The sequence below is a fragment of the Protomyctophum parallelum genome (assembly GCF_964188405.1).
Source record: "Protomyctophum parallelum genome assembly, chromosome: 11".
Classification (NCBI taxonomy): Eukaryota; Metazoa; Chordata; class Actinopteri; order Myctophiformes; family Myctophidae; genus Protomyctophum; species Protomyctophum parallelum.
Genome location: NC_139707.1, coordinates 24347103 through 24373230, shown reverse-complemented (window position 1 = coordinate 24373230; position 26128 = coordinate 24347103). Strand labels below are relative to the sequence as shown.

The 26128-nt window shown below is 42.9% G+C and overlaps 1 protein-coding gene across 1 annotated transcript in view; it reads right to left on the bottom strand.

Annotated features, from left to right (window-relative positions):
- The window catches only part of LOC310866935 (partitioning defective 3 homolog B-like), a gene marked incomplete at its 3' end in the record, with an annotated part of 224820 nt that overhangs the window by 182238 nt on the left and 16454 nt on the right, over positions 1 to 26128 (bottom strand). The window contains exon 4 of the mRNA XM_083776730.1: positions 25484 to 25585. Within this exon, the coding sequence (XP_083632856.1) occupies positions 25484 to 25585 (102 nt within the window). The remainder of the gene's footprint in view (positions 1 to 25483; positions 25586 to 26128) is intronic.

Sequence of the window (26128 nt, the reverse complement as noted above, 5' to 3'; positions counted from 1 at the left end):
TCAGACGCATATACTTCATCATAAGACGAATAGCAAAAATAGCAGATCAACATAGCTCACAATGTCATGCACAGCAGATACGGTATTTCTGCTATTTTAGCTTTTTTCTTTCTCGAAAATAGGAACGTCAAGGTTAATGTGGTCAAACTGAGATGAGAAGGACTTTTAGAGGCTCCATGTACAATAAGGAAAGGATTTCCACGCTACAGTAGCTTCACCCCAATCTTCAGGGTCCCAGGGAAATCTGCATGCCTTTAAATGGAAAATGCATTTTTCAAGACCATTGTGCGAGTGCTGTTGTATTTACAGGCTACGGGTTTTAGAGCCTAGATATCGTCTCTGTCGGGTGGAAACCACATATGTCCAAAACTGGATCAACAACAGCAAAAGTAGCAGATCCACAAGCTCACGCCACATTCGAGATTGTGGATCTTCTACCTTTGCTGCTTTTGTCGGACACTGTAGTGTGATCAAATAGACCATTCATTTACAACAAAGAAATTTGTTTCTTGCCCGACAGCAACGAGAATCACCTTGATGTAATTTTTCTTTTCTTGTGTTTTATTTTAGGGGACACTCGTGATTTGGGTGAGGTGATTCATGTCTCTAAAAAAAATGCCATTGCGTTTCAGTGCCTTATCATAGATTAGATGTTATTGTAATATAAAATAGAATTTTTTTGTCCTGGCACACAATAGTGTTAGGCCTATTTATTAGGCTCATAATAGCCAGTAAGACGCCCTGAGGGCGAGAACTGAGGTGTGCGAGGTTGCGCTGAAACAAAAGGTCTGGGAATGCCCATACAGTATATGAACCCCTTTATCTTTCATTTTTAATTGACGTTTTTGGGCCGGGTAGAGAGTAAAATGTGTGCTAATTAGTAAGGGCCAGCCCAGTTAGGGCCCAGTTAGTATCGTGATCTCCGTGATCTTCATATATGGAGACAGCCATATATGGAGAGTGTCACGAGGCATGACTGACGGACGGACTCACTGGACTGACTGACAGGTTTTAGCGTGACTGACAGGTTTAATAAACCTGTCAGTCCGGTTTTCTAAATCTAATCTATGATAAGGTTTTCACGGTCGCAATAATAATAATAATGGTCAGCCTGACAGACAAAGCGACCAGCGATAGACAACCAGTTATTTAGTTATTCTACCATCTCATCAAACCCATGCATTAAAGTCATTAATTAAAACAATTCATCATTGCAATGAACCCATGGAGAGGTGGACTTAATAGCAATCACAATTAGTCTCTCTCTCACACACACACACACACACACACACACACACAGTGTGTGTCCCCTGTGGCGTCTATGTATCTTGACTAGGTTGGGCTCAGGTGCGTTTGTGATTGGTTAATTGAGAGCCAACTCTCATAAAGATGAAAGCGTTGATCGTTTATTACTCTGACAATCACCCCTCTTTCTCTCTCCCCCTCCCTCCCTCCCACGCCATCTCCATCTACTGCAACCCTCCGTCTCGCCCGTCTTCACCCTCTCTCACCATTAACCCTTCATCTGTCTTTACTTAATCGTGTCTCTTCCCCAACACCTCTAATGTCCCTGTCTTTTATTTGATTCACTCAGCCAATTAACCCCTTTTTTCCCCACCCCATACGAGCTCTCTCTCACCCCGTCTCTCTCTCTCTCTCTCCCCTACCCCCTTCTAATACACTCTGGCCAATTACCCTGCTCTCTCTCATTCTCTCTCTCTTCGCCCGACCCTCTCTCTAAAGTTCCGAGGTAGGGGGTCAACATATGTATCAGTGTGGATCATGGATGTGTGCGCACGCGCATGTCTGTGTACGTGCATTTGTGTGTGAGAGAGACATGTAGTCCACACACGCGCTAGCTCTGGGGATCACTTATAGACAGGGATGTGACTCAAGGATGATTGGGATCATTAGAGGAGAGGAGGACGAGGAGGGACAGAGCGAGGGAGAGGAAGGAGGAGGCCCCTCAGGAGGAGGAAGGAGAGACAAAGGATAAGTAGGACAGGGACAGAGATGAAAAGAGAAATTAAGTGCGGCGGGTGAGAGACGGGCGAAACAAGAGAGCAGGGCTTGCACAGCAGAGAGGGGCGGAGGGAGAAGAGGAGAAGAAAGAGCGAGAGAAGATGAGACGTCGAAGGGGTGTGGGAGAGACGCTGGAGATGTGGAGATTGTGTGAAGGAGAGAGGGAGAAAAGAGAAGAAAAGGTGAGGGGGAAAGCATGGACGAGGGAGGAAAACAGAAGTGAAGTGAAGAGAGGGTGGAGAAGAGGGGAGTTGGATGTGAAGAATCACAGCAGAAAGGGAGAAATTGAGACATGTGCAGTGCAGTAGAGAGGAAACAGAGAGAGAGAGAGAGAGAGAGAGAGGGGTTCATGATGGTTTAGAGAGCTTCATGTTGCGTCCTAATGAACAGAGGATCAGGATGACACACAGATAATCATACACAGGCCTGGCTCCATGCATGCCCTTTAAGAAAATCCTCCCTTTGCAGAAACCAAGTCTGATCTCCAGCATTCTTCCCCCCAAACGGCTTCAATAATAATGACTTACTTAATCTTACGACGTCGCCAATGTCATCCCAATGACACACCCCTACCATTGTGTACTTTTTGTTGTAATGAATGTGCATCCACAGAATTTTTTTTTGTTGCTTACAATTTATAATTTACAATTTAGGCATTTAGCAGACGCTCTTAATCCAGAGCGACTTACAATAATCAAGAACAAAAGCATGGGAATACATCACAAAAGCATTTATCATAAAACATGCATAAGCTAAGAAAGTAACAGTGGAATATCTATATTATGAGACTATACATATAAACTATATATATATACTATGCTATACATATGTACTATGGCGTGCTATGACTATATACAATGCAATTATAGTGCCGTCTACATAACATGCTTTCGATGATAAGAGCGCCCCTCACTTCACACGGGTGTGATTTTTAAAATTTCCATTGCTGATAAGATGCATAGATATTTATTGTGACCGCAGCTCGCATTTACTATGAAATCGTGCATTTCCCATCAGTTGTTTGGTTGGTCACGCCCCATATATGGTCATGCCTCGTGACATCACGTGATGTCATCAATATTAAGCCCATATAGAGCGTCGCAGTCCCTCCCCCTTTCAGAACGACGAGTGGCCCAGGAAATGAAATGCAATGCATTTCTCCCATAGGATTTTCTTTAAGTATTTATTTAAAGACAGTTACGCCGCGGACAAAGCCAACTCGGATCGTGTCATGTCGTGACAAATCATGACAATGAACACAATATTTTGGGCCGATCAAATCATTAGAAAGAAGAAAATAAAGGCAGGAGACAACACTATTTGTTTTGTTTTTCTTCTTATAAATTATTTGATCGGCCCAAAACATTGTGTTCATTGTCATGATGTGTCACGATCCGAGTTGGCTTTGTCCGCGGCGTAACCGTCTTTAAATAAATATTAAAGAAAATCCTATGGGAGAAATGCATTGCATTTAATTTCCTGAGCCACTCGTCGCCACACCCCGTTCTGAAAGGGGGAGGGACTGCGACGCTCTATAAAACCCTGATGTCATCAATATTGGACCAGCAACTCTACATCTCACCTCAAACCCTTAGATCTCAAATATATGGATCTGACCTGTTCTGACATTCCATATGTTGATCCTTCCCCATCCATCCTTCCTCTTCGATGTCTCCTATTTCACTGATACCTGTCCATTTAAACTCTAGACGGGCCTGCCCCAAAGTTATTAGTACAGCCTCACCCAGCAGCCGGAGAAAACTAGAGTTATAATCAAACCCTGTACACTTCAAATCCTCCCCCACTGCCACCCTTAGATCTCCATATATGGAGCTGGCTTGTTCTGACATTCCATAAGTTGATCTGACCTCATCAAACCCTGTACACTCAAGACACGCTCCATATATGGCCAGTACAGAATTCATTCACGCCAAAGCGCCAGCACTCGCCCAGCAGTCTGCTGTCACCCAGGCGGATATGGTGATATCCCCCAATCCAAAGCCATGCGTGCACACGACCTCGCCCTAGGTCGGTTCTCTCCCCCAGGCGTCTTACTGGTATTAGGATAAATTTGCGCGACTGTAAAGACGAAACAGAAGTGGGGAGGACGCTTTATATTTTACTCATGATATATCTTCCATTAATCCAGACTGTATGATGGAAGCTGTATCTGACCTATTAATTAGTGACCAGAATGACGGAATTAATCGCATATGACCCCCAAAATCTTTCAGAAATATTTTCATTTGCACGATTGAAACAATGGAAGCAGTGACAATGACAGAAACATTGAGAAATTAGCATTTAAGACAAAATGGCACACAAGTTATTAGCTCATCTGCACGGGTAAGCTGAAAACCAAAAACTCTTTAATTACCTTCCAATATTGTCTTATCATTTAATTAATAATTTCTTATGAAAAATATGGTATGTAAATATTCAGTCTGCCATTCAGGAGTGTATACATAAAATAAATATGCATAAATAATGGATTTATCTCCATGATGTTCAATTCCTCTCCAGGAAATAGGCAAACCCCTTCTAGTAGCATTCATCACCGTTAGTGCCTGGCCTCAGTCCAAGCCCTTCAGGATTTAGACTGATCCAATTACACACACACACACACAAGCATGGACGTACATGTGCACGTGTGTGCGCGCGCACACGCACACACACACACACACACACACACACACACACACACACACACACATTAAGCAGATGGCCAGTGGTTAAAAGAGTGTGAATGATAAAGTCTGTTCACCATTATATTGCCTTGTCCATTATTCCACTCCACTGCTTTGGTGTGCACGCTCGTGTGTGTGTGTGTGTGTGTGCGCGCGCGCGCATATGAAAACATGTACATATCCTTGTTGTTTGTATCTATCTGAGCCATACAATCTCTCTCTTTTGTCACAAACATGAATGCAAAGTGAGTGATATTAAATTACACCATCAAATGAAAGCATAAAAAGCCATTTAATTCAGCTTCTTTCTTCTGAGTTTATTCTCTCCTGCTGTCATGCGTGACGGCTTGTAAGCAATCAAACTAATGGAACATCACCGAGCCATTTAGAATGTACCAGACCCATTGCATTGTTACCCATCTCTGTGTGTGTGTGTGTGTGTGTGTGTGTGTGTGTGTGTGTGTGTGTGTGCGCGTGTGTGTGTGTGTGTGTGTGTGCACTAGTGGAACGTAACTTATGAGGCATGAAATGCTATGAGTGAAGTCAGTTATGCAGTCTGAGGCACTGTGCTTGTGTGTGCGTGCGAGAGAGAGATGCAAAGGTATTACCTAGTTGGATGTTGTCAGCAGCATGAATGACAAATAATGTGGGGTGCAATTGAAATCACACACACACACACACACACAGATCATTAGAGAAACCAAATCATTCACCAAGCGCACACACACCTTTGACATTACGCTTCATGATTCAAACAAGACACACTGACACTTCAGATGAGTGACACACACGCACACGAACACACACATATGGTCTCCATTAGGCTGTAATGGTCAATATGATTTAAGATATCAATCAAAGTACACCAACTTGTGCATAAACGCTCTCTGACACACAAACACACACACAGTGCACGATTCCTATTTCCTCTAAACACACCTTACCCCAATATGCTCTCATGCCGTGAGGGTATTTATTTTGTAGACTGGTAGAGGGGCCCTAGTACAGTACATTGTAAATCACTACAGGAGCCATACCCCCGATAAGGCATAACTCACTAATAACTCCTACGTCACATTTCAGACACACACACACACACACACACAGACACACACAGAGCATAAGGAAATCCATTTTGACAGAATGATCTATGTGGAGTGTCTATGCAGACTGATATATGTGTCACTTTGCTGTAAATTACCAGAGAGGCCGTGGCCTACTAACTTATGATTCATAATTCAGCTTATGGCTGATACCTCGCTCCTATATACGACAAAGGCAGGGGGCTTTTATGGGCCTTATACCCTTCTCAAGGACTACCAGTCAAGCCAGAGTCACAAATAAAATGCACATGCGTGCACACACACACACATAAACACACACACAAACAAACACACACACCTTATCTCCATATTGTAAACGTTGTGTTTTTTCGTAAATGAACTGCACGCCCTACTTGATCACACTACAGGCTCACACAGAAAAGGATCAAAAGTAGTTGCCGATCTGCTAATCTAACAGTTCTAGACATACCACCCGGCAGAGACGATGTACGAAAGGCCGTAACCTAATGAGTCACAAGTCAAACTGAGGTGGAGAAAGGATAATAGAGCGGCACGGTTGACACCGCGAGACAAGTAGGCCTTTATTTTATGGCTCTGAGGCCCTTCAGGTTCTGTCACACTCACACACATACAGTACAGGCACAGAGACACGCACACACATGCACAAACACATACAGTACAGGCACATAGACACACACACATGCACAAACAGTACAGTATATACAAGCGCACAGCTAACGCAAAGTGACATACCGGTAATCCCTTTTACGCACAAGATGATTGCACCCACACATACTCATCACCCACGCCAAACATACCCTGAAAGGACTCACACCACGCAGAAAATACCCAGTTAACGCCAACACACACAAAGGCAGAGAACACACACATTGATGCATACAAGCACTCGAGCAACCATATATTCGACATGCTCAAGCGCACATGCTCGAGTCCTTCCATCTCTCAGTCACACACCTACGTGGACAGTAGGACTCTGCGGTGTAGAGTAGGACACACATGCATGTGCGTATGCTCACACCGACAAGCTAATCCCAGCGGTAAATGTCACCAATGCATTAACCACTTCCAACCTGGCGTCCCTCTTTTGGGCGTGCCATTATAGACAACAATAATAACAACAAATAGTACAGGAACAATAATGATAGGAAATATAATAGGGCTTATAACTGCCTGCCAAGGATGTCCCTGGACGTCACATGTGCAGTATATGCCATGTATGTTTTCAGTGATCTTCGCCATCATATGAATGATACTAGCTTGCCAGGAGACGGACACAGCTATATTCTAATCCTAGGCCATGACTAAAGAACCGACGATTGCATTGAGGCGTTTACAAAATGTATTTTCCGGGTGAAAAGAAAAGATGATCGTCCGCCCCTTTGTGTTACACCCGGGACACGTCTCGGGTGCCGCGGGTCGACGAAATAAGGTAAAAACACTGGCGGTTTTGGAAGAATTAATTAATTAATACCCGGTAGTCAAAGTGCTTTAAGTCTGTCTAGCAATAAGCAACGCTGTTTGTTTTAGCACAAGGTCAATATTATGACCAGTTAGCCACTTCACATGGATGACCTGAGGGGTCAGGGGTCAGCAGGTTGACCACAGGGTGCATGTGTATTATGTGTACAAGACGGACAGACAGAGACGCACAAACTGGTTACTGTTGGTCCTTCATGTCCACCCCCTTGACCCCTGAAAGCTGGGGTCACACTATGAAAAGAAAACCATATTATTGACCTGGCTGGCCAGTCTGAATCCAATCCACCCTGAAAGATGACATTTATAAATACGTATAGATGTTATCGACACGAGCTGAAACAGCAAGCAGATTTTTGGGAATTAAACCAGCGCCATACCGACTGACCCATTACCAAAAGGCTACCTTACACCATCTTCTGGTGTGTCTTCTAAGCAGTTTGTATGTATACAAAACAGCTTGAATACATATTAGGGCTCGCATTCAGGATTTTAATATCAATATTTGTTTTATTTCATATACACTCACAGGTCTATAACACTTTCTGGCAAAATGGTACATTCACAACGAAATGACGAAACGAAATGAAAACATTCACAAGTTTCACTTTCAGTGGGCAGCCCTAATACGTACATAAAATAGAGCGAATGAGATAGAAAAAAAAGAGTAATGCTTGCATCCTCCAATACTGAGTGGCTTCATTTCGCATGGCTGCACAGTGATTTATTTTTCCTCGTCAGAGCAATGAATTTGTTATGTTAAATTTAAGTTAATTTAGTCACCGGGGGGTGGTGGGGGGGGGTGATCGTTTCAGATGTATTAAGAGAAAAGCGGAAGGTGCTGGCCTAACCGGCAACTCGGAATGAAACATCAATATTATCTGTATTAGAAACAACACCCACCCCTTCAACATAAAAAGCTTTTCATTAGAAGGGCTGACACTGGGTCAGACCGCGTCAATCCTGGGAGCTCGAGATAACAACACGCACACACACACACACACACACATATATGGATCACACAAGCATGTACGAGGCTACAGAGACACAAAGAGGTCCACTCCAGCCCCATACTGTATGTTTGAGGGCATCGTACAGAAATAAAAGCATGTAAAAACAGAAGAGCCACACAGATAAACACGTGCACATGCATGGAGACAGCAACAACAACGAGCTCAGACTAATCATGTGGTTCTGGTTGGCATTTAAAAAAAAAAGGTAAAATTAATATTATGCTATTTGTCTTATTAATCCACCCTAACAGTATACATAAAATAGAGTACTGCTGTAATCTGCTGATATGACCAATGCTGGTCATTACAACTAATAAAGCACATATGACAACTGAACATGGCTGATCTTCCGAAGGTTGAGAAAAACAACCTGTATATAATAGGATTCATGATAAGACATTGATATGATTATTATTAGGGCTTAAAAACATAGGGTGACATTAAGCTAAAGCTGGGATATGCCGGGTGTTTGTATATTTAAATACTAAAGTTGCAGAGTTTAAAATGGCGCAAAGATGATTTAACGCAGACCATGACAAACCACAGGCTCATGTAAACAGTGCTGATGTTTCTGAGTGAGTGAACGTGTGAGTGCGTGCATGCATACAGTACGTGCATGCATACATCATGGCTGTGTGCGTGGCTGTGTGGTGCGCGCGAGAGATGTTCTAATCTCTTCTAAAGCCCAACACACACCGGCTCCGTCCGACGCGGCGCGACGCGTTGCCGCGCGGCGCCGCCTGGAAAATAGAACTGGTTCTATCGGCGCACCAGGCGAGGCGCCAGCGCGCGTCGGACGCCGCCGGTGTGCGATAGGTTCATTGAAAATAATGGAGGTGGCTGTTTTGACGCGCGGCGGTCGCAGACGGTGTGTGATGGGCTTTACTCTCACAGTAATTTCATATTTTGGTCATGGTTCAATTAATGTCTACACAGCCAGAAACTCTTTGTCATAATGCACATACAGTAAAGCATCTCTCTCTCACACACACACACACACACACACACACACACACACACACACACACACACACACACCAGTGAAGATACACATGTACATGTGCAAACAAGACTCTGAATCTGTCTGATCTATTGTTTGGTTTTTTTTGTGGTGCAACCACTCCTATAGACAGCTATGTGTGTCTCTGGCTGGCTCGGTGTGTCTCTGGGTGTGTCCGAGCACAAAAATGTGGTTTTGGTTGGTTTTCACAACAAAGTATACAATGTTGCAAAGCCAAACACACACACACACACACATATTAACTGTATATATATGATGATTACGGGTGTGACAGTACAGTACAGTAGAGGGACCCCCTGGGGACCCCCACACGGTAACTGGCATTTCTCAACCGTCAGGACACGGGGCGGCTCGCCGGAACCGGGCCGCCCCCCTGGGCGCGTTCCTGTGGGTCTGGAATTTCGGTCCATGTGGGTCTGGAATTTCTGGGGACCCCCTGGGTTTTTGTATTATTAATATTATTATTATCTTGTCAAACCAGAACTGCTTCGGCCTAAATGATCATGTTGTGTGTAAAGCTTCAAACAATTGCTGTGTGTCAGGATAATGTACGTATATGCAGTCTTTTGTCAATAAAAAGTGTGTGTGTGTGTGTGTGTGTGTGTGTGTGTGTGTGTGTGTGTGTGTGTGTGTGTGTGTGTGTGTGTGTGTGTGTGTGTGTGTGTGTGTGTGTGTGTGTGTTGCATAGTGTTAATGTACAGCATGTAATTTGGTGCAAAAACTGCAGAGGAGGATTATGGGGCATGCTGGGTAATTACCCTTCAATCAGGGCCATAAAAGTGCCCGATTGTGATTGGCTGGTCTTTTGTCCCTGAAGTGACGGCACGGAAGTGAGTGCGTGCGTGCGTGTGTGCGAAAGTATACGTGCGTGCGAAATTGTGAAAGTGAGAGAGAGAAGACCAAAGGGTTGTTCACACTGAGCACTATCAAATTATATTAACATTACATACATACATTACAACATATTATAGAGGGAGGGGAGAGAGGAAAGCAGTGAAAGATGAGGAGTCGAGAGAAAGAGAGAGACTATCTCCATAAATAGTAAATACACAATGTCAGCCGTCAGTTATCATAATGACACATTTTCCAACATGGCAGGGACCAGTGTCAGCTGTCTCTTCCACTTATACACCGACAGGGAGGGAATATGCAGCTTTCTGCAGGGTGGAGATAATTTTACTCTGCATTCATTGAGGAGTGTGTGTGTGTGTGTGTGTGTGCTTGTGCATGTGTGCGGTCGTGTGCTCGCGCGCGTGTGTGTGAGTTGGGGGCTTCCTAAAGCCCCGTTGCTGGTTTTGATGGAGGATTTAATGGATGATCGGGAAGGAAGTGAAGAGGGGCAATTAGGCTTACCCCCCCCCCCCCCCCCATCTAATACACGCATATTACAGTGCACACACAATTTTCAGTCGTTCCACACACCTACAGTACAATCCTTCCTAATACTTCATCCATAACCACACTCCCACTTCCATCCCTTCATCCATCCTAAAAGCACACCGTTTCCCCTTCACTCAAACCACCCAGGCCCTAATCCTGGTTTATAGCCTAGTCTACCCTCCAAATATTTTAGTGTATAAGACTTTTATCTGACCAGCTTAGAAAAATGATATACTGGTGGCCGTAGCTGAGAGGTCATTTATCAACGACTCAACATGACAAACATTATCATGTCTTCAGGCATATATATTCAAGGGCTTTAGGGAAACAATGAAACCAGTAACTTAAGTTCAGCACAGGGGAGGTCACTGTCCAGCTGACACTTGTTGCTGTTGGCACGGCTGATTCTAAAAACGCCTCTATATCCTGACCTAGGTTTTCTGAAAAACGTATAATATTTATATAGCAGCATATTTTTTTTTTTACATTTTTGAATACTGTACATACTGTACAGAACCCCAAAATGGGTTCCCGGCCTGAGGGGGTAAAACACCAAAAGGGGTTCCCGCCCAGAATGGGTTAGTTACTTGCAAAAAGGCAATTATTAGACAATTATGTCTAATCGAAGATACCATCAAAGCCAAACATGTTTTTACAAGCAAACCTCTATGAACTGAAATTAGAAACTTTTTTCTTCTTCTTTTCTTTTTTTTGCTGTTGTAATTAACTAGGCTACACTTGGTTGTTAAACACAATATTACTGTCGTGAATTAAAATAGATCAAACGGATTGGGAATCAAGAATCACAGCTAGAGAGGCCATCTGTGGAAACAAAAGGTCAACAGTTCCACCATCAGCTTGCTCAGTATAAAGAGTCAAGTGTTTCGGAGCAAGACACTTGTCTTAACTCCCAACAACACCCCCCTACTCTGTGCAATTATCAGAGCCATCTGAGCAGCCATCTGCTGGGTGAATTTCCCCTCCCCGGATTCGGGATTTCTCTTTGAGCGAAAAAATAAAGGCCAAGGGCATTTTCAGCATCTTTCACATGAGCACAAAGAGAACACCTTTATTGACAGCCATATTGGATGCTGGTGATGTTCCTTTTGAATGATTACCAGCGGTGCTGGGCTAAAATGACATGGTGTATGGCTCGGCCTATTCATTCTCTCTCTTCCACACCCCTTTCATGGAGACTTCTCCCAGCAGGAGAGCCTTGTGTATCTGTCACAATGGACACGGATGGACGAGAAGAATGCATGAATAGAAGCCAAAATGAGCAGCGGCTGTGATCGAACCGTTCCCACCCAGCAAATAGCAGCTACTCAAAAAGTCCCTTCGGTAAATCAATGAAACATATAGACTAGCATGCACGGAGACGGAGAGACCACCATTTAAGTTCTTTATGCAGACACAACAATCAAAGGAAACAGCAGGAGCCGAGCTGGTGTATAATAATGATGATTATGTACAGTGTAAAAATCACACCCGTGTGAAGTGAGAGGTCCTCTTATCATCGTACATCATCATATACAGTACATCTCATTCCGGCCAATCAGAATTTCCGTCCTCACCTTCAATGTTTGTGTTACGCAATGTTTGTGTTTACACAAAGACTCAAAATTGGCATGTAATATTTGTGTTAGGACAAAGTTTGTGCACACACACCAAAAGCTGGACATAGGAGGGGCAATCGCCCCTCAAAAAGAGACTTTGTTTATCCATTTGCAACTACAAAGAGTATACAGATGTAACTACTAGTAAATGGACTCGTAAGGTCCCATTTGGTTTCATTTGTATAGAGTATCAAAGTCCTGAAGTCACTTTGCTTATTTTATTTATTGGAACACAGTTCTAATTATGCTATTGAGAACCTCACCCTATGGTTTTCAAAGGAAACTTTGGATCTCTATAGACGAACCCACTGAGGTGTGCCCTGGGCGCAGCCATTACTGAGGTGTAATCAGCACTGATTAGCTACACCTGGCCAACAGTGCCCTATTGACCAGGTGTATGGATACATCTAGTCTGAGAGTTTATTTGACTGTGCACAAGATGTACCCTGTACCTTGGCTGCGCCAGTTTGAACTTCATTGTGAAGTTGTGAAGTGTTTTCAAACTACACAGAGTAATGGCCCTCATTGCCAAGTCCCCGACTCCCCTCATGTTCAAAATGAATATTGTGTTGGTGATGGATACATCACTCACAACCATAGAGTAAATACTATTACCCCTTCACACAATTAGTGGTGACAGCAATCAATCAGTAAATGATACACAGCTCTCGCAAATGATGGTCTGTGCGTGCGTTCGTGCGTGCGTACACATCTACAGTAAATGAATCTTGCAGCAGGCTGGCAGGATCGTTCCTCACCCTGCTTGCTAAACGAACATTTTTATAAGCTCTTAATTGACTCATTTGTATAAACAAAAATCAAGCTCAGCCGATGTAATATTAATGTGGGGAGGATATAAGTTACACACGTGCTGCTGAGAATATGAGAGAGAGAGAGAGAGAGAGAGAGAGAGAGAGAGAGAGAGAGAGAGAGAAACCAAATAAAGAAAACAGCTAGTACTGATAATTATAGGATGGACAGAATATACTGTAGTGTAGTATATACTGTAAAACAGACAAAGACGGATTAAGACCGAGAGACAGATAAGACACATATTAGACAGCTAAAAGAGCGCAGCTGGGGTTTAACACAGAGAGCTTGTTCATGAATCAAGTCAGGTACGTTCAGGCGAGTAAGCACTTGACTTCTGCATTCTGGACACCAAATTCTTGGTGTCCAAATCGAGATAATGCAGAAGTAGAGCGTTCTTCCGGGCCTTCAAACGCCACTGAGCAACTTTCATTGAAAAGAATAGCTGGGAGCGGGGTTGTCCGGTCTCTATATTATATAGAACACTATGCTGATAAGGGGAGAGCTGCTCAAACTCACTTCCTTGTTAGCGACCATTCACTCCATTTGTTAATGAGTGTGGTGTTTCACCAGGCTAACTGGGAGCCAAGGTCACATGGAACAAGGGCCAGTGGGAATGTCTGGGAATCTCCAGACAATTCAACTGTTTTTTTGTTACCCGAGAAAATGTTTTTGACCGATTACATAATAATTTCAGAAATGCTCATGTCAAAGAATGCCAAGATAGTAGTAAGATAGGAAGTAAGATAACGTATTATTACTAATTTAAATAGTTGTATAACAGAAGTAGCATTAGATGTAAAAACATAGCTCATACAGAACTGAAATGCTAACTTTGTTGTTGGAAATAAATAAATAAATCAATTCTGAAATGTAAAGCTTTTTTTTTTAAAGATCCATGAGTCCTCCCAGTCAGAAGACTATTTACTACTACCGTAATTTCCGTACAATAAGGCTGAATATAAGCCGTACCAGCCAAATTTAGGGAAAATCCCAAATATGTACGTATACAAGCCGCACCGGAATATAAGCCGCAGGTGTTTTAATGTTTAATTACCATATGTAAAGGTTTCCGCACGGTCGCCCCTTTTCCATCCTGCCCCACTATTATAGTGATTATATAAAAAGTATTATCATATTAATTAATTTATCATTGTTAAGTTCACTCAACAATGTCATATCTACATCTACAACTCATATCTACGGGTATAATAGCATGATGATGCCATTACAAAAAATGGGCTAAATCAGGAGAAATGTATTTAATAAAACGAAATTAACTGCTAGAAGGAAGGTCCTAAATTAATTTAAATGATCAGTGACCGTCTCTGTGTCATGTTATTCTTTCTTAATTTTAGTATAGAGATCGACTACTTCTCCAACCTACGTACTAATCCATTCATCCTGGCTGATTGTTTTCATATCATATACAAGCCTACTGTACGTGGATTTTGCCGTCACCGCCACTCGTGTTGGCTGCAGTGGCAGCATTCAAGACACAGTCCCTCCTCACTCTGCCCAAATGTAGCCTGCTAGCTAGCAAGCCTAGCATGTAATATTAAATAACCTAGCCATTATAAAGACCAAAGGAACTGTGGTTGTAACTTGAACAACTTGAACATTTAGGCTTGTATGAATTGAATGAATAACATCCCATGCGCTGGCCTCTCCTCCGTGCCTATAATATATAAATCCATTCCAAAGTAACGTAACATGCTAATGCTATGCTGCTCCGTAGAAACGTCTTGCACAACGAAAATAGCAGATCTACAAGCTCACAAGGCGTCCATCCGTGAGGCAGTGTAGACTTGTAACTTTGACAACAGCTGTTGTGAATTTTGGCCAATCAGAACGGCAGCTGCAAAGAGCCTGCATGCATGGACCAGCCAATACTCTATGGGACCAGCCATAGATAGATTTAGAAGGCCCCCTAGTGGCCGTTACGTTAGCTCAGAGACTTAGATGGCTCTGCTTTAGCTGTAAAAATCCATAGATAAGCCGCACCGTTGTATAAGCCGCAGGGTTCAAATCATGGGTAAAAAGGTGCGGCTTATAGTCCGGAAATTACGGGTATGTAATACAGTGTTTAAGACTCCAAAAGTGCAAATGGAACTAAAAAGGACTGTTATGGGTCCATTCACACTCTTCAGAATTTTACTATGGAGAATCATGTTTCACATTGAACCCTCCAGGGAAATGAGGTCCAACATGGACTTCAGTTGTACGAGGGAGTCAAACACAGTCAAAGCCATGTTGCTAATGTGTGTATGAGCTCAAGTCCCCAGGGAACAAAGAATTCACACTAACGTCTAGTGTTTGAAAAGCTTACAGAGGCCTTGAGGCAAATGACCGAATATCCTCAGCCCAATCAGCATCAGGGTGACCAAGCGAATTGAAAAGCGACAGCATTTTCAGGAATGGATTCAATCCCTTTTTGGTGAAATGCAGTGAGATTGCAGTACAGAATGCAGTGATAAAGCTACTTATGAACCATTTCCATTTCAAGGATACATTTAGAGGACAGTGGTATGTAGAGAAAACGGCAAAGTCCCTGTTGCGTTCTCACTTTTTATTGTGTAAACGTGGCCCAGTCAGTGTGTTAGTGTCCCTTACGGGTCCATTTGGAACTCTTCGAGTTCCTAACTATCAATCATTAACTAACTGTCAATCATGTTTAAGTGGGGACCCCCTGAAACCCCTGCTGCATGATTATGATTCCCGATCATGCGAGTACATTTGAGCTATTCAAACATGTTTTTCAAAAAAGTTAAAAAAAAAAGGCAAAGAAATGTAGGGATACATTTGTAGGGACGTTATCAAAGGCAGTGCCAATAAAGAAAATCTCGTCACTGTAAGCAGAGCTAATTCATTCACCACATCTAGTGAATATTCATATTATCGGTACGATCTGAATCAATAGGGGGCTAAAATCTCTCTACTGGAGGTTAATGGTGTCTGGGTGAGGACAGGGGTGATCTGTGTGCCAGTGCATGCAGGTTAATGGTGTCTGGGTGAGGACAGGGGTGATGTGTGTGCCAGTGCATGCAGGTTAATGGTGTCTGGGTGAGGACAGGGGTGATGTGTGTGCCAGTGCATGCACATGTGCGTGTGGATGGACAACGGAATGAATGGCATATTTGTGTTAATTACAGCCTTGGTCAATTAAGATCAGAGACTTGGATAGCTTAGTGTAATGGCCTTGATTTAAGTGATGAATCAGAACAGGCTACTTTAGGCTCACATTGGAAACCACTGTACTATACAAAGCCTTCGCCCAGAGGACCGGCTCAAAGCACTGTGAGTGCATGCCTTTTTGAGTGGTGCAACCGCACTCCTATAGACAGCTATGTGTGTCCCTGACTGGCTGGGTCTGTCCCTGCCTGACTGGCTGGCTGGGTCTGTCCGAGCACGAAATAGCCTTTTGTTAGTTTTCACAACCAAGTGTCACTGTTGCGCAGCCTAACACACACAGTCACACACACACACACACACACACACACACACGTTAACTGTATATATGATGATTTGGGGTGTACAGTACAGTGACAATACAGTACAGTAGGCGGCAGTGGCTCAGGGGCTGGATGGTAACCGCAAGGTTGCCAGTTCAAACCCGGGCTCCCCCAGAGTTAGTGTCGAAGTGTCCTTGAGCAAGACACTGAACCCCTAATTGCTCCTGATGTGCTGGTTGGTGCCTTGCATGGTTTCCGCCGCCATCGGTGTGTGAATGTGTGTGTGAATGGGTGTCTGAATGGGTGAATGTAATGCACAATCTATGTGAAGCGCCTTGGATAAAGGTGCTATATAAATGCACAATTTACCAGTACAGTACAGTACAGTCCCCGTGGACCCCCAGATGGAATTGCACCACTCACTTCACATGGGTGTGATTTTAGTATGTATGACTCAAAGCCCAAACCATGGAGGTTATTAGTGCCACCCAGTACCTACAGTATGCAGTTAACAGGCTCTACAGGAGGTTCTCTGGAGGTTCCAGTTCACAGGCTCTACAGGAGGTTCTCTGGAGGTTCCAGTTCACAGGCTCTACAGGAGGTTCTCTGGAGGTTCCAGTTCACAGGCTCTACAGGAGGTTCTCTGGAGGTTCCAGTTCACAGGCTCTACAGGAGGTTCTCTAGGGGATCCCCAGCTGAAGTAGTTAATGCAGCATCAAAATAATTTTAACCAATTTATCCATTTATGTGTTGGTTATTCAAAAACAGGAGATGTACAAACTTGTATAGGACCAGGACGTCTTGGAGGTACAGAGACTAGGGGGGCTGCGGCGAGTCGGCCACAGCCCCCCTCCCACAAATTGTTTTGTGGGAACAGTCTGGCCATGCGAGACTATAGTTATATCTATAGTTTAGACTAGAGATTTATGAACGGCACTCATATTTTGTATTGCCATTATAATATTTTATTGGCATTGATATTTCCAGTATTAGCCCATAACAGACGCTACAGCGCTGGCTGCATTGTATGTGTCAATAAACACCTTTGAACCATCTCTCTGCATCTATCCAGTGTGAGCACTATGAGCAAGGTGTACTACTACAGCAAGGATAATATTGTAAATGCTACACACAATAGAGCAACTGGTCAGTGTGCGTGCATGCGTGCGTGCATCTTACTAATATTGCGATCACTGTGGTGTGACAATTCCACCGGGTGATGACTGCCTGGAAGTTTTAATTAACCTTATACGCACACATCAATATCACTCCACTTCTTTTCTGCGTGCGTGCGTGTGCGACTTGCACGCGCATGAGTGCATCACACAGAGTACGTGTATATATGTGCCCGGCCCCTGTATGTGACAAAGTGTGTGTATTCTGTGAACATAATGTACAGTATAGCTCTCCCTTGAATCAATGTATAATGCACATGAACATTACAGTAGGTTGTGCGGTGTGCACATGCATGTACAGTATGCATGCAGGAATGGGTGATAAAGTCCCTGAATGTACATCATTCAACTAGATGCCTGACCCTCTCTCTCTCTCCATCACCAGCTAACCTTTAAAAAACACACTGGTTGCTCTGAGGCCGTTTCTGCAATAGTGCCTCAGATGGAAAAATACATTCGAAAATACACTCCCAGCTACGCCGAAAAACGCTGATGGGAAATCACATTTCCTGCTTACCTTTCATTTTCCTTGGCATAAAGCTCGGAGCGGGCTTGACAAACAACATGCGAGGGAGACATTAGCACAGCGTATAGAAGAAAGCCGAAAAGGAAAAAACAGAAAAGGGGGGGGGGGGGGGGGGGGGGGGGGGGAAATGAACTCTATACACAGGCAAACTTTTCCATTTACTGTACATCGTTATTGTTCACCTGTTGTGACTCTATACCAGTGGTTCTCAAAGAGGGGTCCCCCAATGGGGGGAGGGGGGGGGGGGTACATTTACTGTACACATGTTAAGCTACTGTACTGTCCCATAGCACAATCTCACCCAGTTATTTTCTTCTTCTTCTAAGCCAATAAAAAAGCAGCCACCTGTAAATGGAATTTAATTTCTTGTTTAGCTTCTTTTTCAATTGCAAATTGTTTCTATACTCTATACTAATATTTAAATTCAATAGCAAGCCGTAGCAATAAATCTGACATCTCACAACACAGACTTTCCAAATGTCTGTATAATTATTATGTGCACCTGTGTATTATGCAGCCCATGGATTTTTCAAACTAGATCTATTTGACCGCAGTCCACGCACGCACGCACCCTCAAAACCTTCTATCTGTGCTCAATAGCTATAACTCTAAAGTCAGTGACTGAGTGTGAGCGTATGGAACACTCATCTGGGATTAGCAGCCATTTACTGGCCTCAGCTCCAGTAATACTAAGAGAGCCCAGCCTCGGAATTCTATGAATATTTCACACTTGCATTTCAATTGCAATCTCTGCTGCTGAGGAGTGCGTTTTGTATAGGGTATAACTCTGAGCTGAATACTGTGTGTGTGTGTGTGTGTGTGTGTGTGTGTGTGTGTGTGTGTGTGTGTGTGTGTGTGTGTGTGTGTGTGTGTAATTTCCATTGAAATCACCTATCACTGTCGATCCATCTAGCATTATGATAAGCCTTGCATCAGTCTATTCACCGTACATTAGACAGGATATAGACACATCCATAAGCAAAGCAGTGCTGGAAAATAACTCTAATAACTAAAATAAAGTAAATGCTAGATAGTCGCTATAACAGCAGCGTTAACAGCTGGAAACAAACTTATGCCTACTGCTTATGCCTGCTTTACAAACGAATGAAATGTCAAAACTATACTACCACCACAGGTCTGTGATTCAGATGTACAGTACCTGTGCTGACAGAGAGAGATCCATCCATTTCAAATGATGCATTGCTACGCTACTCGATTTCCCGTTTCAGAGTAGTCTCACGTAGAGACAGACGATCAGAGATCTCTGATATGTCTGGGGAAATCTAAACTTGACATATGGGCTTGAAAACAAGAAAAAGAAACGACTGTATATGGCCGCTTCAAAAACAAATTCTGATACCGTCTCAATATGAAGGACCACCCTAATGTCTTGCATTGGTTCTACAATGCTGTTATTTTGTTACATTTCCTGAATGGTTTCCATCCAGTTTTAATGTAGATTTAGATGTCACCAGACTTCAGTAGGCGGAGATCTCAGGTCGTCTGGCTGCATGAGACTAGTCTCTGAGCGGCATACTATAATTCCTGCTAAGAAGGGAGGGGTTGCATGGGCATCATTTACAACAGTGTCAAGATATTGTCATTATGTCATACCATGAAAAATGATGGTAAAATGTATGGGGCTCAGGCAGCGGGGGTATAACTCCTGTACATTTCATGACGAAACCCTAAAGGGCAAATGGAGACACAAAAAAATAATAAAGTATGTATGACATATCCCTACCAACAGTATGTGTTCATCGCAGAACCAGACATTATTTGCTAATTCCACACCCCCACAGTGCACTGAGTGCAGTGCCCGGTGTTGAGTCGGTCGGACCCACGGTTGTCCAGAACCGCCACAAAACCGCCTGTGCTCTGGACAGGGTCCCTGCCCTGCATGCTCCATATATAGAGTTGGCCTGTTCTGACATGACAACACACCATATTTGGGGATGCCTATAAATGGGCATAAAGGGACACAGACAGATGGGTGGAACGGGTACTCTCACACGGGTACAACGGTATCACACGCAGATACTCACTCATGAATACGGAGATAAACACGTCTCTCACTCTCTCAAACGCACGCATGTTCGGGACGATGGGGAGGGCTGTGGGTGTGAATAAATAAATGATCCCAACGTCCTGAAGGGGAGAACACCTAACAATTCCCTCCCAACTAGAGGGCTCAACAAACCAGTAACCAACAGCCTGAGCAAACAGCAGCTACAGCTGGCACCAACCGTGTGGCTAACTAACCAACACTCTGTCTCCATTAGCAACAGCCGCACTCCACCTCCCCCCTGCTGAGAGAGAAGTGGGATAGTGGAATCGTGCCAACCACACACACACACGGTATGAGATTTTTATTACCGCGGAATTAATACAAGTTTTTATTAACAGTTTTTTTTAATTAATATAACAGTTTTTTTTTATTACAGTATATTTCTAGCACAACTCAATACAAAAACTGTTAACTGTGACTCTGAGTGGACGACACCATGAAGCATTACACTGACTTGTTACAAGAGGGTTCACCGTTTTCAATTCATCATAACATTGTGTACACTATACACTTCTATAAAGCCAAAAACAGGAAATCATCATAAAGGAGGTAAAAAGGGGGGAAAAACATATAGTGAGGGGGGAAAGGGGTAGGTGTGGGATTCAGATATTACAGGCCGTCCGTACAGGTGCCCACAGAGCAGTTTTTAAAGGAGTCAAGGGACATGTCTTAATGACAGTTGGTAGGGCGTTCCACATTTTTGTGGCATAGGAGCAAAATGAATGTAGGTGGAGCCTCTTGTAAACAAGTGTAATGCTTTATTGGGTCGTCCACTCACAGTTAAGTCTTTGTATTGGGCTGTGCTTGAAATGTACTGTAATTCTGCAAACTGTTAATAAATATTTCAATCAATCAATCCTTGTTTGTGCCGAATCTGGGTTGCACATGGTTTGTTGAAGAGTTCAAACTAGAAAAATATCTTCTATGTAAAAACCGTAAGTATAGACAGGCTATTTGCAACCTTAGGCTAAACAACACAAGAATCCCAAAGGTCATCTGTAGATATAAAGGATTGGAAAGAAATCAGAGGATTTGTAACCTATGTAAGGAAGCCAGAATTGGAGACGAGTATCATGTTTTGTTGGAATGTAAGAATACTGACATTATGAATTTCAGGCAAAAATACCTGCCACTTTATTTCTTTACCTACCCTTCTATGTTTAAACTAATTGCATTACTAAAATCTGAAAAACAAAAAGTAATTTATAAATTGGGTGCTTTTCTGAAAAATGTTCTCCCACTGTATAAATAGGGAAAGCCTTACGATATGTCTATGTATATCGTGTAATCTGTAATGTATTGTATACTTTCGATTGTATACTTTTATGAATCTGTGCTCCAAACCATGTGATCATGGTCGTGAGTTAAATAAATGATGATGATGATGATGATGATGAACTTCCTCTGGTGTTGTTGTGTTGCTAGCATGATTGATTAGACTGACTGAGCACCCAGCACACGGCTGAAACTATATAAAACTGTCTGAGTAGAGCGGGCCTTTTCCCTTGAAGTAGACTGACTGAGCCTCACTGATTCCTTTATTATGATACACTTTTCATTTCATATCACACCATATGCACTCGTAGACGTAGGCTCGTAAGGCGATATTGTGGTTATTGCACCCAGCCCTAACACACACACGCTACATTTAGCATGTGTCACTTCCTTCACCAGCATGAAGGTAGTGGCCGGCGTGAAATCAACCATGGGAAATTATGTAGACGATGACAAATAAAGCAGCCAAGTGACGTTCCACGTGGGGCTAAAACTGTACCATGGATCGATGTATTGAATTGAAAACACACACACACACACACACACACACACACACACACACACACACACGCACACGCACCAACGTGGATAAAATCACCATTGTTTTTCCATTGTGAAACTGGAGAGGGTCAGGGTGTCTTGGTTAGGTGAAAACTATAACAAAAGGCCAGCATGAACCAACCACATGCTCTGCACTCAAAGCACTGAGGTTGTGATTATGGCAATCCCACGCCCCAGCTAGGTCAGTCGCTAGTCCCGTCACCTGACTGTGTTCGTGCCCCCGTTGTTAATGTTTATAAATGGTGGATGGATTCCACTCTCACCCTGGCCTGCCTGTCTGGTCCAAATATAAGGAAGGTATAGACTAATAATTTATACTTTGTAGTACAGGGGCATTCAATTAGATTAGGCCGGGGGCCACAACTGTAGAATGATTGTGTGTGGGGGGCCGCACAGTGTGCGGCGAAGCGTGGAAATTTGTGGGTTCTCAAAATGCTTTTTGTGCTCTAACATTTTCCGCACAGTAATGAGCAGGATAATATGTCTATACAGGTATATGCCACCTTAGAATAGATGTAGGCCTAGACCTATTTGACGGTGCATAAAGAGCATTGCTTTGACATTAACGACCATCAGCTGCACGGACACACACACACACACACACACACACACAAACACACACACACACTTATGGGTCTGTAACTCTGAGAGTGTACAAATGGAACCAAATGGACCCTAACAGGGTTTATTATTGTGAGAATGATGGCTTCCATTTTCGCATTGCAACTTTTAAGGACTAGAAAGCCTGCAGTTTATATTAGCTTGGATTCTCCATTGATGTCACTGTTGGGTGGGTTTCTGAACTGCCCACAGCCCTCCTATGTGACACAGACCGAGTAGAAAAACCTGTCATTTTATCATGATTATTAGTGAGGACCTATTATATGAAGATAGGTTGAAAAGTGGTCCTTTAATGATTACCGTCATTATGGTAATCTCACAATTAATATCGCACACACCATATCTGTAACTTTTATTAGCCCTCTTATTATTCTCACAAAAAAAAAAAAAAATCTTCCATGGGCCACAAGGGGGCGCTCCGCGGGCCGCATGTGGCCCGCGGGCCGCCAATTGAATATCCCTGCTGTAGTATGACATGGACACGGGCAGGCAACTATTGATTATTTTCTTTGTGAATATTTTATCAATTACTTTTCAGATTAATCAAATAATCGAGAAGCACTCCTTTTTTGCTAAAATACTTTTGATGTCAACATCATCATGTGTTAAAGGGTTGTAATTTCTTCTGCATGTGTTCGGTTATTATTGTTTCAAGGCTTGAGGAGGCTACTTGTACTTGACTTTCAGTTAAATACACACACAGTACACAAACATCAAATGCATTGATTATAATTAATCATCCATCTGAATGTTATGTTGATGTTTTAACTAGACAATGATTATTGTGATAGGCTTGCATTCATATCACACACCATATGCAATTATGTAGCTTTCACCAGCAAAGAAAGACAATTGTAAATTAGATTTGCAGCAAATTGCTTTCCATGACTTGTATTGTGCCTTGTGTGTCTTATTTAAATTAATCTTAAAATAATAAAGAAGTGTAGTCTATAGTAGGATGGAAGCGATAATCACAGCTGACAGCACTCTATGACCAAATGAAAGTCCCTACGGTAGCAACTTTGTGCTTAATTAGTCCAGAGAATCCTATAGTATATATCCACCCTCAGAGGCATTTGAATTGAGGACAGGGGTAATATTCATTTCATAGTGCAGCAATCCTGGGTTCTTAAAACTTTTCCCGGCTGGGAAGTGGGGACCCGAATAAGAAATGTGTTTTACCCTGGGATACTTCTTAATACTGCCAGACTCACCACAACTAGGACTGTCTCACTTAAGCCATGGTTCAATTAGGCTCAAAGCTCATCCTAATATAGTCAGGGAATCTATGAGAAAGGAGGGAAATATGACACTTTCCTAAGGGGAAAAAAAACAAAAACATCCCACTGTCCTGAAGGGGAGAAGATATAAGGAAAAATATAAAATATGTGTGGATTAAGTTTTCAGCGTTCCCAAGAGTGAATTGCTAATGACATACGTAGCCTATAATGCTTAAGGCGAGTTAAACCCTTTTCCTTTGAATTCTGCTTATGAGGCAATATTCTCTCAGAGGGAGTGATTTGTAGGCATCTGTACAGCTCCCAGCCCAGGCCTCATTCACACACACAGTCTCACACACACACACACACATAAACAGAGAAGTTGACATACAGACTAAAGACACAAATACACAATCGTGCATGTGCTACGTGCACACATACTCCCTGACACACAGCACATAGTGTAATCTGCCTATAGTAATATGGAGGTAAATAACGCATCAGGAAGGATCCGCTATCTAAGGGATTGAATTAGGACGATGGACTCTTGTTATTGAGTTAAACGTGGATGAAAAGATATTGTGGCTGTCTGTATAGTCAGCTGGTTTACTGGCTTGCCAGTGTTTTTGTTCTTGCTGGCTGGCTGACTGGCTGACTTACTTGTGATGGGGTGTAGCTTGGTGCACCATCAGTGAATGAGCCAGTCAGTCCATCATTCAGCCAATCACTTACTGTAGTCAGTTGCTCATATAACAGTTTTTAATTACCAGAAACTATACAGTGTTTGCCATCTCTTTACCATTATACAATTTTAGTTTTTTCAACCAATGTTCATGTTTTAGGTTGTTATTAGAGAAAGTAAGATAGTCCTACTAGACCCCAGGGAATTACATCTGGCTACAAAAGCCACATATTTAGCCACTTGCTCGAATGCCCCCGCCCTATGTCAAAAAAATTATCGCTAAAACGAAAGAAAGCACTAAAAAAACATTAACACTCATCATTTACTTTTCCTAATAACAACCTAAAACATGAACCTTGGTTGAAAAAGCTAAAGTTGCCCTTTAAATTAAAATAATCAATGTGCATATAGCGTGTTCTACATCTCCCAACTGTAACCTTGAACTTTCAGAAAACGTTCTCACATCATCCGGGCAGCCTACTGATCATTCTCACCACCAAGTATCATGAATAGAGCTCTGCTCATCCATTCTAAAGTTATCTTGCGCACACACACACACACACACACACACACACACACACACACACACGCAACGCACTGCCGCAGGCAGCATAACTAATTGTGAACAATACTGCTTCCATCCAAGTGCATTTACTGTTAGTTCCAGTCCATATAACTCAAAGGTGCCATTATCATACACGGCTGTCTACATACTACCAAACCTTAATGTAATGGTGCTGAGTTGCCATAAACCAAACCAATTATGTTCATCTTGAGCAGACTGTTGTCTTACTTTGTCTTTGTCCTCCACGAGGTCACTGAGCACGTCGTCAGGGTCCAGGATCCCCCCATCACAGTATTCCACGTGGTGGGTCCGCACCAGGAAGTCCCCCTCCTGAGAAGAGGAAGCCATCGAGACACGTCAAAATCCCAAACAGTGGTGGAAGAAGTACTCATGTGTAAAAGTACCAAAACTGCAATGTAGAAATAATCTGTTACAAGCAAAAGTCCGGAATTCCAAAATGCACTAAAAGTACAATAGTATTGGCATCAAAATGTACTTAAAGACAAGTACGAAATGTAGAACGTACTCATTGTGCATTTCATGTTTTGAAATGTAAATCTTTTGAAAATCTACAGATCTACAAAGAAAATAAAACCTTTGTTATGTTGAAGACAAGATAATAACTCATGAATTAAGTCTGGTTGTTATGAGCATCCTGCCTGGTGTGTGGCCCCTCAGAATTTGAGAGTACAGCATCTAATTATTTTATGAATCATACGGAATAATTTCCTCTGGAGCCTTAGGAGTCTGGGAAGCTATACCGGTACCTCAATAATGAAAAGACAGCCGACCGTTGTTTCCACATGTAGGTACGTTGGTGTGTCTAATCTGCATGTGCATCCCATCCAGGGACCCCCAGAGGTTCCTTGGGGT